General features: G+C 42.9%; 1 protein-coding gene across 3 annotated transcripts in view; it reads right to left on the bottom strand.

Moving 5' to 3' along the window:
- The window catches only part of LOC112461126, a 30,711-nt gene that overhangs the window by 889 nt on the left and 17,195 nt on the right, over positions 1-12,627 (bottom strand). Inside the window, exons 2-12 of one of the 3 annotated variants that reach the window (XM_025026240.1) lie at positions 8,027-8,234; positions 6,994-7,569; positions 5,978-6,854; positions 4,636-5,523; positions 4,269-4,475; positions 2,378-2,553; positions 1,564-1,815; positions 1,331-1,492; positions 820-1,105; positions 510-741; positions 260-413 (exon numbers count right to left, since the gene is read on the bottom strand). In XM_025026240.1, the coding sequence (XP_024882008.1) occupies positions 260-413; positions 510-741; positions 820-1,105; positions 1,331-1,492; positions 1,564-1,815; positions 2,378-2,553; positions 4,269-4,475; positions 4,636-5,523; positions 5,978-6,854; positions 6,994-7,569; positions 8,027-8,188 (3,972 nt within the window). In that variant the 5' untranslated portion in view covers positions 8,189-8,234. The remainder of the gene's footprint in view (positions 1-259; positions 414-509; positions 742-819; positions 1,106-1,330; positions 1,493-1,563; positions 1,816-2,377; positions 2,554-4,268; positions 4,476-4,635; positions 5,524-5,977; positions 6,855-6,993; positions 7,570-8,026; positions 8,235-12,627) is intronic. The other 2 variants (XM_025026241.1, XM_025026242.1) reach the window with 2 other exon arrangements.

Here is a 12,627-nt window from a genome sequence, read left to right as displayed (position 1 = left end):
AGGATATAGATTGCTGACAACTGAATTAAATGTAAGTAGAAAGATGAGACACATAACAACAATTGTGGATACATGAAAAGAACTGGATATTTGATAGCAACAATCTTTGGCGCAAGCTCGGCTTAAAAAAAAGATACAAATTTAATAATTAAAAAAGAATGCAGACACAGTAAAATAAATTTGCAGTTAAATTGAAAAGATTCACAAACTCTGTACGTGCGTTCCGCGAAATTAGAATCAAATGGAAATGAGTTCTTACCTGCGAGAGTGTGACCGCTTTCTCGCGTATCAGTAAATCTTGTATGAGAGGTAGCTCGCCTGTCAGATGCAACTGTTGCAGTGCTATTAGAGCGCACTCGCACAGAGAGACTCGTTCCTCGCCAGGCTCGTCGCTCGGGTCTATGTTTAACCTCCTACAAAGCGGAAGTTAAACGTTGAATAACGGGACCGCGGAGGTCCGCGCGATTATTATACCGCGTCAAGTTGTCGTCTCGCGAGAAAATACTAACCCTTGCAGGAGGTAGAGCCGATAATAAACGTCCTCTCTGCAGAGTACAACGTCGCTTAGAGATCTGCTGGCGTCCTCGATCCCGCGTGCTTGAAGACTCTTCAGAGCGTTGACCAGTTGAAGAAGGACGAACGACGCCTCTCTGCTCGCGCCCTCGCCGTTCATGTCCTTCGACATCGCTCCGAACGATTGTATGGTGGTGACATGCAGGCACGGGAGGACCGAAATTGTCGCTACAACAAAGAAATTATTGTTAAATATATCTTTACATTTTTTAAAAATATTTTTTGCTGAATTCCGGCGTGTATTACCTTCGACATCTTCGTTCTCGGATGGTCGGACCTTCTCGATTATTTCTTTCGGAACTTTATCTACGAATTCTACAATGGGCGTCAGATAGAAGTCCTTTTGTGGCATAGGCATAGCTAAATCAAACGCTATGCAGAGAGTGACATTTTGATCATTCCACGTCGCCGGACAGAATATCCTTCTACCAATGGAGACTGATGACGGAGTGTCGACGTTGAAGTGCTTCAACCGTGGATTCGCATTCTTGAGGGCACGCAAACTTGACGGAAATTGGACAGTTTGATTTTCCTGAAAATTCGTAACTGTCAGAAAAAAATAATATTTTATAATAATAACATTTCATTGTTCACGTAACAAGCTCAAAATATTCCGTGCAACTTTCATTCAGGGAAATTAATTATAGTCGAAAGTCTGTAATAAAAACTGCAGATACAAGTTACGCCTAAAAATTTTATACGCGTGCACAAACAAGGATGTACAAATAAATAATGACAATATACAAAGCTGACATGCCTGTTCGAGAAATTGGGCGAGTGCTTCGTGATTCGCCACAACCACCGCGCCGTAATTATCTTCGAGGCTTCGATGGACGATGGTTCGCCCCCGGCGTTGCCTCAAGCGGCCCATCCTCGGCTCGTCGTCCGTGTTTTTCCAATCCTGATCCTCCTCGGCGCCCTGGTTTCACACGCGTTCGATTAGAAAGGTAGATTTAGTCGAAAACAAAACGGAAGAACACGATGACGTACCTCGTCACCGGTGTAGAAAGTATACGGCGCGTAAAGCTCGCTCTCAGTCTCGCTGCCGCAATACGGCAACGAGATCGATCTCACGAACGAGGGTTGATGATGAACCTTTGACTCACCGACCACCGCACTGCTGTCGGACTTCCTCTTGCATGCGGCGCGGAATCCGCCTCCACTTCCGTGCCGCAGCTCGAGATTCGAATCGCACTCGGGCGAACTCGAGAGGCATTCGTACACATGGCTGTCGTTGGATGTCTGTTGAAATGCAAGTAATCGCTGTACTGCTAAGTCCCGAGGCGATTCCGAACGGTATCATATACGACGACTTATATGTTCACATATTTCTAGATATACATATTCTTGCCAATTTTTTTTTCTCTATCAAATTTTCAAGAGACTATTACTCTGTCCAACTATTATTTTGTCGTATCTTTTTATGTTGCAATCAATAGACGAAAAGAAAAGATAAATATTTTGACAAATATATGTGTCGTTGGCTATATTATCAATTTCATATTATATATAAATTCAAAAAAATAAAGTGTACTTTGATCTACTTTCCTCTAGCGTTTCTTTTTTTCCCACTTGACGATAAAAACTGCGCGCAGGAAATTATTGTGATAACAATTACAGCAAATTATTTTCACTCTTTACCTTTCCCAAGATCTAGGAACGTTCGCCCGCATATAAAAAATGCAGCGTGTAAATATTGTTCGTATCAAAGTTTTCATGCTGCATGCAGTCCAACAATAGTAGTCAATTCGCATTCGTCAACGTTCGCGTCTCGGAGCCGGATTTAAGAAAAAGTATTTCTTACCGGCGAGTCGGAAGTAAGTCGCGCAGGGACGAGACCGTCGTAATCCCGGTACCGATCCTCAGCGGTCGCCCTTTTCGGGACGGGTTGGGAGATCGCTCGGTCCCTCATGCTGGCGGTTCTTTGGGGTTTCGAGGGTGCCAGGGCGCTGCGCACCTCACCTGTAACATCCTCCGCTGCTGCAGGCACGATCCGCCATCGTCAAGCGCCACGGGTTAGTACCACAAGACACAAGGCATGTCAACGAAACGGGCTAGCTATGCGGGCTGGCTAGTTCGCCTAACGCGACTAGAGTACTGGAGGACAGTGGAGGAACGCCGCGCGAAGTCGGATTCGACGTTGGCGCATACAATGAACGTTAGTTCACCCATTGTTCCACACGTGTGGACTAATTGCTATCGGTATACATGCGTGGATTATTTTCTTCTAACGTTCGGTGTCTCTGATATATTGAGTCTCTGATCTGACCCCGATTTTGCGCCCAAGCATTAATATACGGCGCTAACGTGGACCATGTATCTTTCCGCCGACGAAGCTTTCGAGCAACGTCCATCACGCGACACATGTCACGGAATATTGTGACTTTTCAATAGTAATTTCAGTTTCTCTGGGACTTATAAATCGGGATCGACGTGAGTGTCTGCGAGCGGAGATCCTCGAGTGTTTTTTTTACAAACGTACGTTATGTCTTTTTTAATTCTTAATTGAACTAAAAGACTCCGTACGAGATGCCGATCACAGCGCATGCAATGCGTGCGGCGTTAGTTGCACCCAGCGTCGGTTAGAGGAGTCCACGACTAACGTCTAACGTTGCTCGGTGGTACGCACCACCGCGGAAAGAGGAAAAAAATGAAGAGGAAGTAAACGGAGAGAGACGTGAACGCGGATATGCGCGCCGTTTACGCTTGAGTAGTCGCGCTTAGTATGTCGGCGCAGCGGACGTCGCCGTTGTTCGCGTTAATGAGAGGAGGAGGAGACAGAGAGAGAGAGAGAGAGATGTGGAGGTGCAACGAACAAGCCACAGCATCGGGGGATTACGGCACACGTGAATCGGCGCGATAGAAAAGAACGAGAGAATGACCGGGAGAGCTAAGCGATCGAAAGAACAAGACTCTCTAATTTCTTTTTTAAACAATATACGTTTATTCAGCAGATACAAATGTTCTGTATTACAGAGTTCTTGCCTTTTGCACTCTTACAACGAGCACTTTGTCGACGAGTATAACAAATAGCACAAAAATAGCGTTTTTATTTTACCAGCCATTCTCAAACTTTATATTGTAATCTTATCGCGGAAACTGGCGTTGCGAAAGCAATCGTGTCTCAAGAGTAAAAAGCTATAAGCCTTCAATCAGTATTGCTTAATATTACGTTATGTGAAACGATACCGGTGCTTGACAACCGAGTCTCGTCCAAAAGAATAGGAATAAATTCTTTCAGTAAACATTACGAAACATTATTATCGGTGTAACACACATATCACAGAATATTGTGACTTTCCAAGAATATAATTTTAGTTTCTTTAGAACTTATAAAGTCCTCTACCTTATTAAAAAAATGTCGTGTTTTCGCCATCGGGAATAATCACCGAAATTTGAACTCAATCATTACGTCTTAGTTTCAAAATTCCGATTTTGTAACCCGGCCAACTGCGCGACGCGCAAGGTTTAATCGCATGCGATTCGTCAAATGATTAAAAAAAAAAACATCTATCCTCCCCGAGGATGCAAGTTAAGGCATCATCACGTGGCTCGGTCGCTGTACCCACGCAAGCGAAATAACGTCTCTCCCGTTTTAAAAAGCGACTGGCGCGAGGATTCGTGTGAGTATGGCTGTTAACATCGAGAATAATCGCGACGATTAACTCAGTTACACTGTATAGGCCTGAACTTACCCAGATTCGCGTAAATCGAGTCCGAGGTCGTCGCGGCAGCCGGCCTCCAAGTGGCTTTCGACGTTTTATCGTTCCTGGAGGAAGCAAGGTTCAATTTGATCTCCGCGCGAGGTGGCGGCGGTCTGACCGGTTTATTCGCCGAATCCAGCCTCGACCAATCCTCGAGGGATTGGTTCCTCGGCGGCGGTGGTGGTTTCCCGGGCCTCGCTGCAATAATAACGTAGCGTCTCTTTCTCTGTGCGATAGGGTTACGTTTGTACGTTATGTACACGTACAAATATACGCTTTCGCGTCTTTTGATAATTTAAAATGTCAAATTTTTCGTATGTTTGAAATTTCATCCAAGTTACAAGAAACTCGTGCTTACCCGCGACGGATGGAGAAAACCGCGTCGTCCTTGAGCCGTCACTTTTAGCACCGCAGGAATCGGTCTGGTCCTCGCCCATCCTGGCGATGATCCTATCATTTCCCACTACCTCGACCGCGGCACCGTCCAACTCCAACGGATGGATTATCTCTAATCGCGGTTTCGGTTGCGGCGTCGACGGTATCTCGTCGGTTTTCGCGCCCGACGTTTGACCGGTGATAACGTCCATGTCCTTCCTCGTGCCCATTCTCAGGAACCTCTTCAGGGAGAAACCTTTCCGATTTCTACCCCTTTTCTTCTCCTCCCGCATTTCCTTCTCCGTCGCCAAGCTGTCCTGCGACAGAGATATCGTTCGCCTAGGCACGGACTCGACCGGAAGTTTGACGCTCTCGTTCGTTGGATCCGGCAGATCGCAGACCGCCTTGCGGAACTTCGGACTGCACGAAGACGATCTCTCTCGCTTCTCTTTCTCGCGAACGACCGGGGAATCGGACTTCAGATTAGCCCCGGGATTCCTGGCGAATAGAGAGGAGACCGGCAAAAGATCCTCCGTGGCCTCCGGCGGTCGCGGTGCCATTCTTCTCTTGTTTGGCGAGCGTATGAGCTCCATTGTGGAGACGGAAACCGGAGTAATTTCCGGAAACTCCTCGTCTGGCACGATATTCTCATCCACTTCTTCGTTATTCGTCGAATAGTTTCGCGAGGAGGCTGGCGGTGCGATCACGGAATTAAACAACGGCAGGAGGGCGGATTTCGGTGAAGTTTTTACTTGATCTCCAGAATCCGAGTTTTCGGCTGTAATGGTTGGCGAGATTTCATTGGTCTCCGATAAAATCTCGTTTGTAACGTTCTTCTTCGTTGAACACCGAGAGCTCATGTCTTGCGTACCTAGAAAGAGATAGTAGCACACATCGTAATGATATTAAAGCTGCATAAGGGAACTTTTCCGAAAAGTCAATGAATAAAAGATGCGACTAATTGTAATAAGGTATAAGAAAATCTTTTTATGTTATATACTTTCGTTGTAGCGATATCTATATACGGTTGTAACTTGCTGTTTTGTAAACAAATTAATTTTAACTAAAATAAAATATGATATATAATTCCTCCTCCGTTCCCAAATATTAAAATTCAAATCTCAAAAATAAATAATTTAAAATTTCAGAAAATTTCGATAGAACGTAACACAATAATTAGAAGCAGTCTTTTGAGTATTTCCGTCTTTTGAGTATTTTAGATTAAATGAAATATAACAAACATTTAAATTATTAAATTAACAGATAATTTAAACAATATTTCTCGTTTTTTTTAAATCGCATTTTGAACGAATCGCGAGACTCACCTAAATTTTGAACGGGTCTACTGGCGACAGTTTGGACCGACGGAGGTGGTAACACGTAATCGCCGTTGAGAATTTTCTTCACGGCGAGCGGACCATCGTTCAGACTCGCCTTTGTGGGAAAGATCACCGGTTTCTGCGGCACGGCGGGCTTCGCCTTCGAGTCGTTATTAACACCACCGTGTAGGAAGGAGGGCCTTGGTTCCGTGGTTATGATCGGCGGCGGACTAGTGGGCAACGCCGGTGGTTCCGTCACTTCCTCGTCTGCTTTGCCGTCCGGTTCGCCCGCGAGCTCGCGACTGCTATCGAAACAGAATTTCTTCCGCTCCGCGCCCTCGCACTCTCCATCAACTTCGCGCACTTGCGGCGACGGAGGTTCCTTGACGTCGTCGACGCCGTTAACACTCCTGTCGCCGACATTCATCGATCGATCGCTCTCCGGTATTTCCTCGTTCTTCAGAGGCGTCAACGAGGCGACCTCGACTCTCTCTTCCTTCCCTTCGTCTTGTTTCGCACACTCGCTTTTATTCGTCGTCGTCCTCTTTACGCTCTCTCCCATGTCGTTACTTGGCGCGGATTGCGCAGACATCCCCGACGAGGTCTCGATTTCAGTCTTCTTTACTGCTGAGACGGTGTTAAGGGAAGCATTTGTGGCGTTCCTCTTATCGACTTTACACAAGGGCGAGTATTTCTGCACCGTTGTTTCCGTCTTCACCGCATCCGCGTTGGCAGTATCCGTCGTGATCTCTCTCCGCATGATAGAAATCATATTGGCGGAAGTTATCAATGGCATGTCTACGATCTTCCCTAGTTCCAGGGAAGATTTTTGTTCTTGTTCTTCGGTCTTCTTCCGCTCTGGTCCATTGAGCTTTTTTACGGCCTTTAACATTTAATTAAATACATTCAATTTTGCTTTATCAAGATCAAGATACTCAACTTGTATCTAATTAAACAAATAATTAAATACAAAGAGATTCTTCACGATAACATTTATTCTGTGATGCTTTCGTTGTACTTACTCTGGCAGTGTTATCCGACGATCCACCATCATCGGCTTTTAATCTGAACGGACTGGTTTGCAAGTTGACCGTGTTGATCTTTCGATCGGTCGGCCTCTTGGCGGTGGGTACGGACTCTTCTCCGCCGAAGGGCGTTACGGACACCAAAAGAGTCGTTTTTCTGCCATCGGCGTCTCGCTGTATCCTACCCAGCATCAACGAGGCGAAGGACTTGGCAGGTGACGCCGTCGACGACTTGGCCGCGTCGTGATGCGAACCATTGTTCTCGACGTTCGTCAGGTTCGCGGTGACCGTGTTGAAGTTCGTGTTCGCGCGGGTCAGGTCGAATAACGCGCGCTCCTCCTCGCTGTCCGGCACCAGATCCTCCGATTTCGCGGAGGAATCGACCTGAGATCCGTCCCCGTCCTCCTCGCCGTCAGAGAAGTCATCACCGCCGTAACCGATCACCTCGGTGAGAGACTCGGGAAAACCGACGTTCTTTTTTCGTTGATTTTTCCGACAAATCGTCTTATTGCCACGGAGGATACTCTGCAAGGTTATTCGATCGTCTGATTCCAATCGGGACGGGACGTCTTTCTATCGCGACGTAGCAAAACCGGAAATGTTTTAATCAGTAATTAATCGGTAATAATCATCTCCGTTCATTGGACGTAGTTACGCGAAATGTAAATAACTTGAAAAACAAGTTTTTTTTCAATACGACTCTAACGACATACACAGTGGATAGTGTTATCTTCGTATAAAATATTATTTAATATATATTAATTATATGTATAGATTTTTTAGATGAAATATTAATTAACGAGTGCCGTATACATATAAATTGAGCTAAACGATAAATAATCTAAATCGTATAGAAATGATATAATAATTATATAATTATATAAGTTAATAGATACATAAACAAAGTATACAAACATGTAATTGATTTAATCTAATTATTCACGGAAAATTGAGACTTACACCTAAATGCAATGCATAAATATATACCGACATTTATAACAAATATACGATGCATCGTACAAGTCAATACCTGCACCTGAAGATGATCAATCTTCAGATTCGTGGAAGCCTTCTCGACATTCAGTCGCAAGATATCGTCAGCCGGCGCATGTTCCTCCTTCGGTTTGAAGCAATTCGAGCAGAGCTCCTTCTTCCAGGCATTTTGCACGAAGCGATTGCATTGTGTGGACATTGTTGCCTCACCGCGACACCGACAGCGAAAGTCCCGTTACATCATCCTGAAAGGAAAGAGATGAAATAGTAATCGATTTGATTCTACAGCCGGTGCGACGATCAACGGTGAATCGTGCACGTGCAGCGAACGGACGTGATAGCGCGCGAGAAATTATGTATCGCTTAGAGAAAATATACTTACGCGTGAAATAAATTTGTCCAGAATTTTAGCTCTTTTTTTTTCAAAATATTTCATCCGAACATTGGATATCTGTTAAAAGGTCATCATTACGGGTGGTCAATTGATTGCCGTTCCCTATAGAATTCGCTTCAATGACGAAGCACGGTTGTCAACGAGCGATTACGTTGGATGGTCATTAAAAACGAAAACGAAACGAGTGAGTACATTTTCCTGTCCGCAACGTCGGCATCAGCGGCTACCGCGGGAATACAATCGGGACAATTGACTGGAGCTGCCCGACCGGCTGAGTAATTGCCTCACTTCCGGTCTCGGCTTTATTTGCAACAGCGAATGGCCTAGCCCGTACCCGTCATTAGCAAGTAATACGTAAGAATATTGTGCCATCGCAAATTTTTATTTTCACGAAGGTAGCCGAGAAAATTGAGCAGTTTTTCCGACATAAAAATGAAAGAGTTCCATTTTACGCTTTACGCTCTGGACATTTCTTTAGATTGTTTCTATTCTAAAATTGTGTTTCATGAAAAGCTGTTCGCTTTTGGTCGTATCAATTAATGCATTGTTAGTGAAACAGCTGTTTTTACAGATTATATTATTCAAATATGATATAAAACACTATTCTGTATAGTTAACGTGACGCAAATTGAAGGGATTTGTTAATGTTTCCATTCAGACAACGTCACAGGGAGCAACGACGCAGGGACTTCTCATCCTCTCCCTATTGACAAATATTCACAGTCTATTGCAAAAGTTGCGAGACTGGAGAACCACCATCTCTCTCCCATCGTTTAGATTTTAATCGCACAGGGAAAATCGCGTGCGCGACACGCCGGAACGAAGGATATCATCGAGGATGAAAAGACATCGCATGACGACGTCCACGGTAATGTCCTATTAGCATGCAGGACTTACGAGTAAGTACTCGCAAACCAGGCACGAAGTACCGTTGCCGATCTCGTTGATCCGTTACGTCTCTCGCGTTGCCGTCCGCGCCTTTCGTGCACGTGAAAAGTCTGCGACGCGGCCACGTAAAAATTTGGAGTAACATCGAGAACGTGCTTCATGGCTGGATACCGAGATCAATACACCACTCTCAGAAAATTAGGAAAGAATTCTTTGCCAGTTTCAAAATAGAAAAAAAGAAAAGAAAAAAAGATTGAATAGCAGTTCGTGCTTTAGCGTCGAGGCAGGCGTAATTTTCGTGACAAAGCAATAGAAACTTTAAGGTGATTGATTATTTAAATGGGTTAAAGAAATGGGATTCAAGAAGTTTAGGTAGACAAATACCCAAAGGTGCTGTGTTTAGAATGTGCTGTAGCTCTACGCTTTAACAAATTTCTAAAATTAATTTTCTAACTTTTCCAACTGTATATGCAGTAATCACATATCTTTATTTCTGTATAAATTTATATTAATAGAATATTATTTTTATATCATATATTTTAAAAGATTAAAAATGATCTGTTAAAGATATATAACTTTTTTTCTTAAGTATATCTTTCGAAGATAATTTGATGTGGAAGTAAGATTCTTAATTTGTCAATGTAAACTACTGAAATCGAAAGAAAGAAAGAAAGAATTATGCTAAATTATTTTTTTATATTTTATATCACAACGAATAAATTTAATGCATGAACTTCAATAAAGTCGCTTGTAAAATGTGTTATTATTAATGTTATTAATTAAATATGCAAGATAAATTTTATGCAAATAATTAAATAGCAAAAATGGTCTACTATAATTAAATTTATAAGCAATTTAATTAATATTATTTTCTCTCTCTCTCTCTCTCTCTCATTTTTCTAAACCGGCTAATCGCGTTAACTCAGAATGCGCAAATCTTTTATTTGACGATTCCGAGTAACTGTAGATTTATGATAATACCACTTTGCAATTATTAATAAATTAACGGTTACCGCACAGCTGTACACAGTAATCGTCGTGTGGTTAACTGGTTACTACTTGGAGATTATTTTAAATTAATCCCGTGTCTATATAGCAACATAGTCTAGAAAAGGGATAATCCCCTTATGTTTTTACACAGAATCGTCTGGGTCGCTACAAAGTTCCTTTCTTCTTCAGTTACAGAGCCAGACCTCGTCGGGACTTCTCATTCCATTGAGATGACGCGTGGCGTGGCGCGCCAAGGCATGGGCGGACGAAGAGCAAGGCGAGGTTCAATGCCAATGAATTTTACATATTGCAACACTCGAAGGCTTTAACCCTGCAGTGCTGTCGGGAAGGCAGAAAGTACTCGAGGCTTTATTATTTGCGGTATAAAGTCTCTAGAATGTAATTATCTGTTTCAAATTGTCTAGAGAGAAATTTAATTATAGCTCACAAAAAATAGCTTCAGAATAATCTCAAGATTACGAGAAAAAAGAAACTGACTGAAAGTATAAAAATAAGTATCACTTATTAAACTTTAAATTAAGAATTCATCAATATATTGATCTGCGAGAAGTTCAGATTTCTTTGAAAATATCCAATATTCGTAGAAGCCACACTTTTACCACGAATAATGATTAACCGTCAATGAATAATCCAAGTACTCGATCAATGAGTGGTTGAAAGTGACGAATAAAAGCGATATCTACTATTTGCTTAGTCTACCTTTGCGAGGAAATGACAACGTAGTAATAACGCGTTCGGCGAAGCAGAGACCCTGTGAATCATCCCGTGCGAAGAAAAGTGCTTAGTGTGTCGCGAAATAAATAAATAATTGTCGACGTTTGTGTCTCACGTTATTTCCCACGGTAACGACGATAATGCCAACACGTGTAGGAGAAACGAGCGAGATTATCAGCCTCGGGTTAGATATACGTGTCTTCGCACGGACACACAAGCCGGGCACGCACTAGAAATGCCAGCGCCAAAGAACGGGAGAGAGAGAGAGTAACAACAAGGACTTCCGCGGTCACAGGAGTGAGAGATCCGTGCGCGGATTCCGCTATGGCGCGACTCGCATTCTTTCCGTCGTACTGCAATAATTACTGTTAGCCTGCCGCTTGATTGCGGGCATTAAACTCGCCCCTAACAACCGTAAGATGTCTGGGAATTTTCGACGGGGGCACGGACGAGGAATTACCTGGAACAGAGGAGAGGGGGGTGGACCGTTCGTTCGAGATCGCAGGGTACGTCGTCCGGGAGCACTCGAGAGGCAAAAGGCTTAATGGGTCAAGAGCGAGGTAATAAGTAGCTGGTACTAGTCATTCGACGCGCATTAAGAGCGCGGATTACATCATTTCATATGAGACATCGTCGCTCGGCAGCAGACCGTCTCAATTGGTGATGATTATCGTGTTTCAGGTCTTTTGCACGAAATATTTGCAAGAAACGAATCTGTATTTCTCTATTAGGCAATGTGGCAAATTTAATTGATTCAAATATAAATAATAAGAGCTTTTTAAAAAGAGCTATCGTAAATTTAAATTAGAGATAGCAGGACCGTAATTGAGCGTGAAATTATCACGATTTACTGTAGTTCATAATGCTCACTTTCCACTCATAAAGTGGCAACGCGTCCTATTATTCTTTTCATCTTACACAATTTACATTTTTATCATATATATACTTTTTAAAATACTCTCTCCTTTTAAGACTGAATCACTTTTGGAACACGAGGCAGTTTCTATCAAAATTACTAAAGTTAATTATACATTATGGGAAAGACTTATAACTTCACAAAAAATGTAATTCAATTTTCACTTTGCGCAGCGCAATTTACGAAACTTCTAAGCGAATACGCTGCAGCTGTAAGAACACTTGAGCTGCATGCGCCATGCCGAACCAAGTAATCCCCGTCTAACAGTAAACCTTGCGTTGGAAACCGTTGTCGCATGATTAACGATCGTTTTTTTACGCTATAATATTAGCGTGCCGCCTGCAACGGATAGAGACGATCGTGTTGAATTCATTCTCTGGTGTTCGTGATTTATGGGCAGCTTCAGATAATCTGCATTTTATAGGCACTCGCTGCCATCCCGAATAAAATGATATTACAATTGTGCAATATGCATTTTTTATTATCGTGCAATTCTTTATAAACGGGGTGACAATTTCGACACGTTCTATAACCTGATAAAACTACAAAACCATGATTATGACTAGAGGTTACGGTGTTATTCCAAAATTATCGTGGATTATCTAAAAATTTTCAATAAATCGTGACACAAAATACTACTTCAATCTTGTTCTCAGTAGTTACTAAAAGTAACTTATAATGTAACTATAGCGTAAGAGATACTAAATGGCGACAA

Source organism: Temnothorax curvispinosus, unplaced genomic scaffold, assembly GCF_003070985.1.
Source record: "Temnothorax curvispinosus isolate PA1 unplaced genomic scaffold, ASM307098v1 QBEX01011098.1, whole genome shotgun sequence".
In the NCBI taxonomy this organism is placed as follows: domain Eukaryota; kingdom Metazoa; phylum Arthropoda; class Insecta; order Hymenoptera; family Formicidae; genus Temnothorax; species Temnothorax curvispinosus.
The sequence above is the reverse complement of the archived record's forward strand: the minus strand, read 5'-3'. Positions and strand labels throughout refer to the sequence as shown.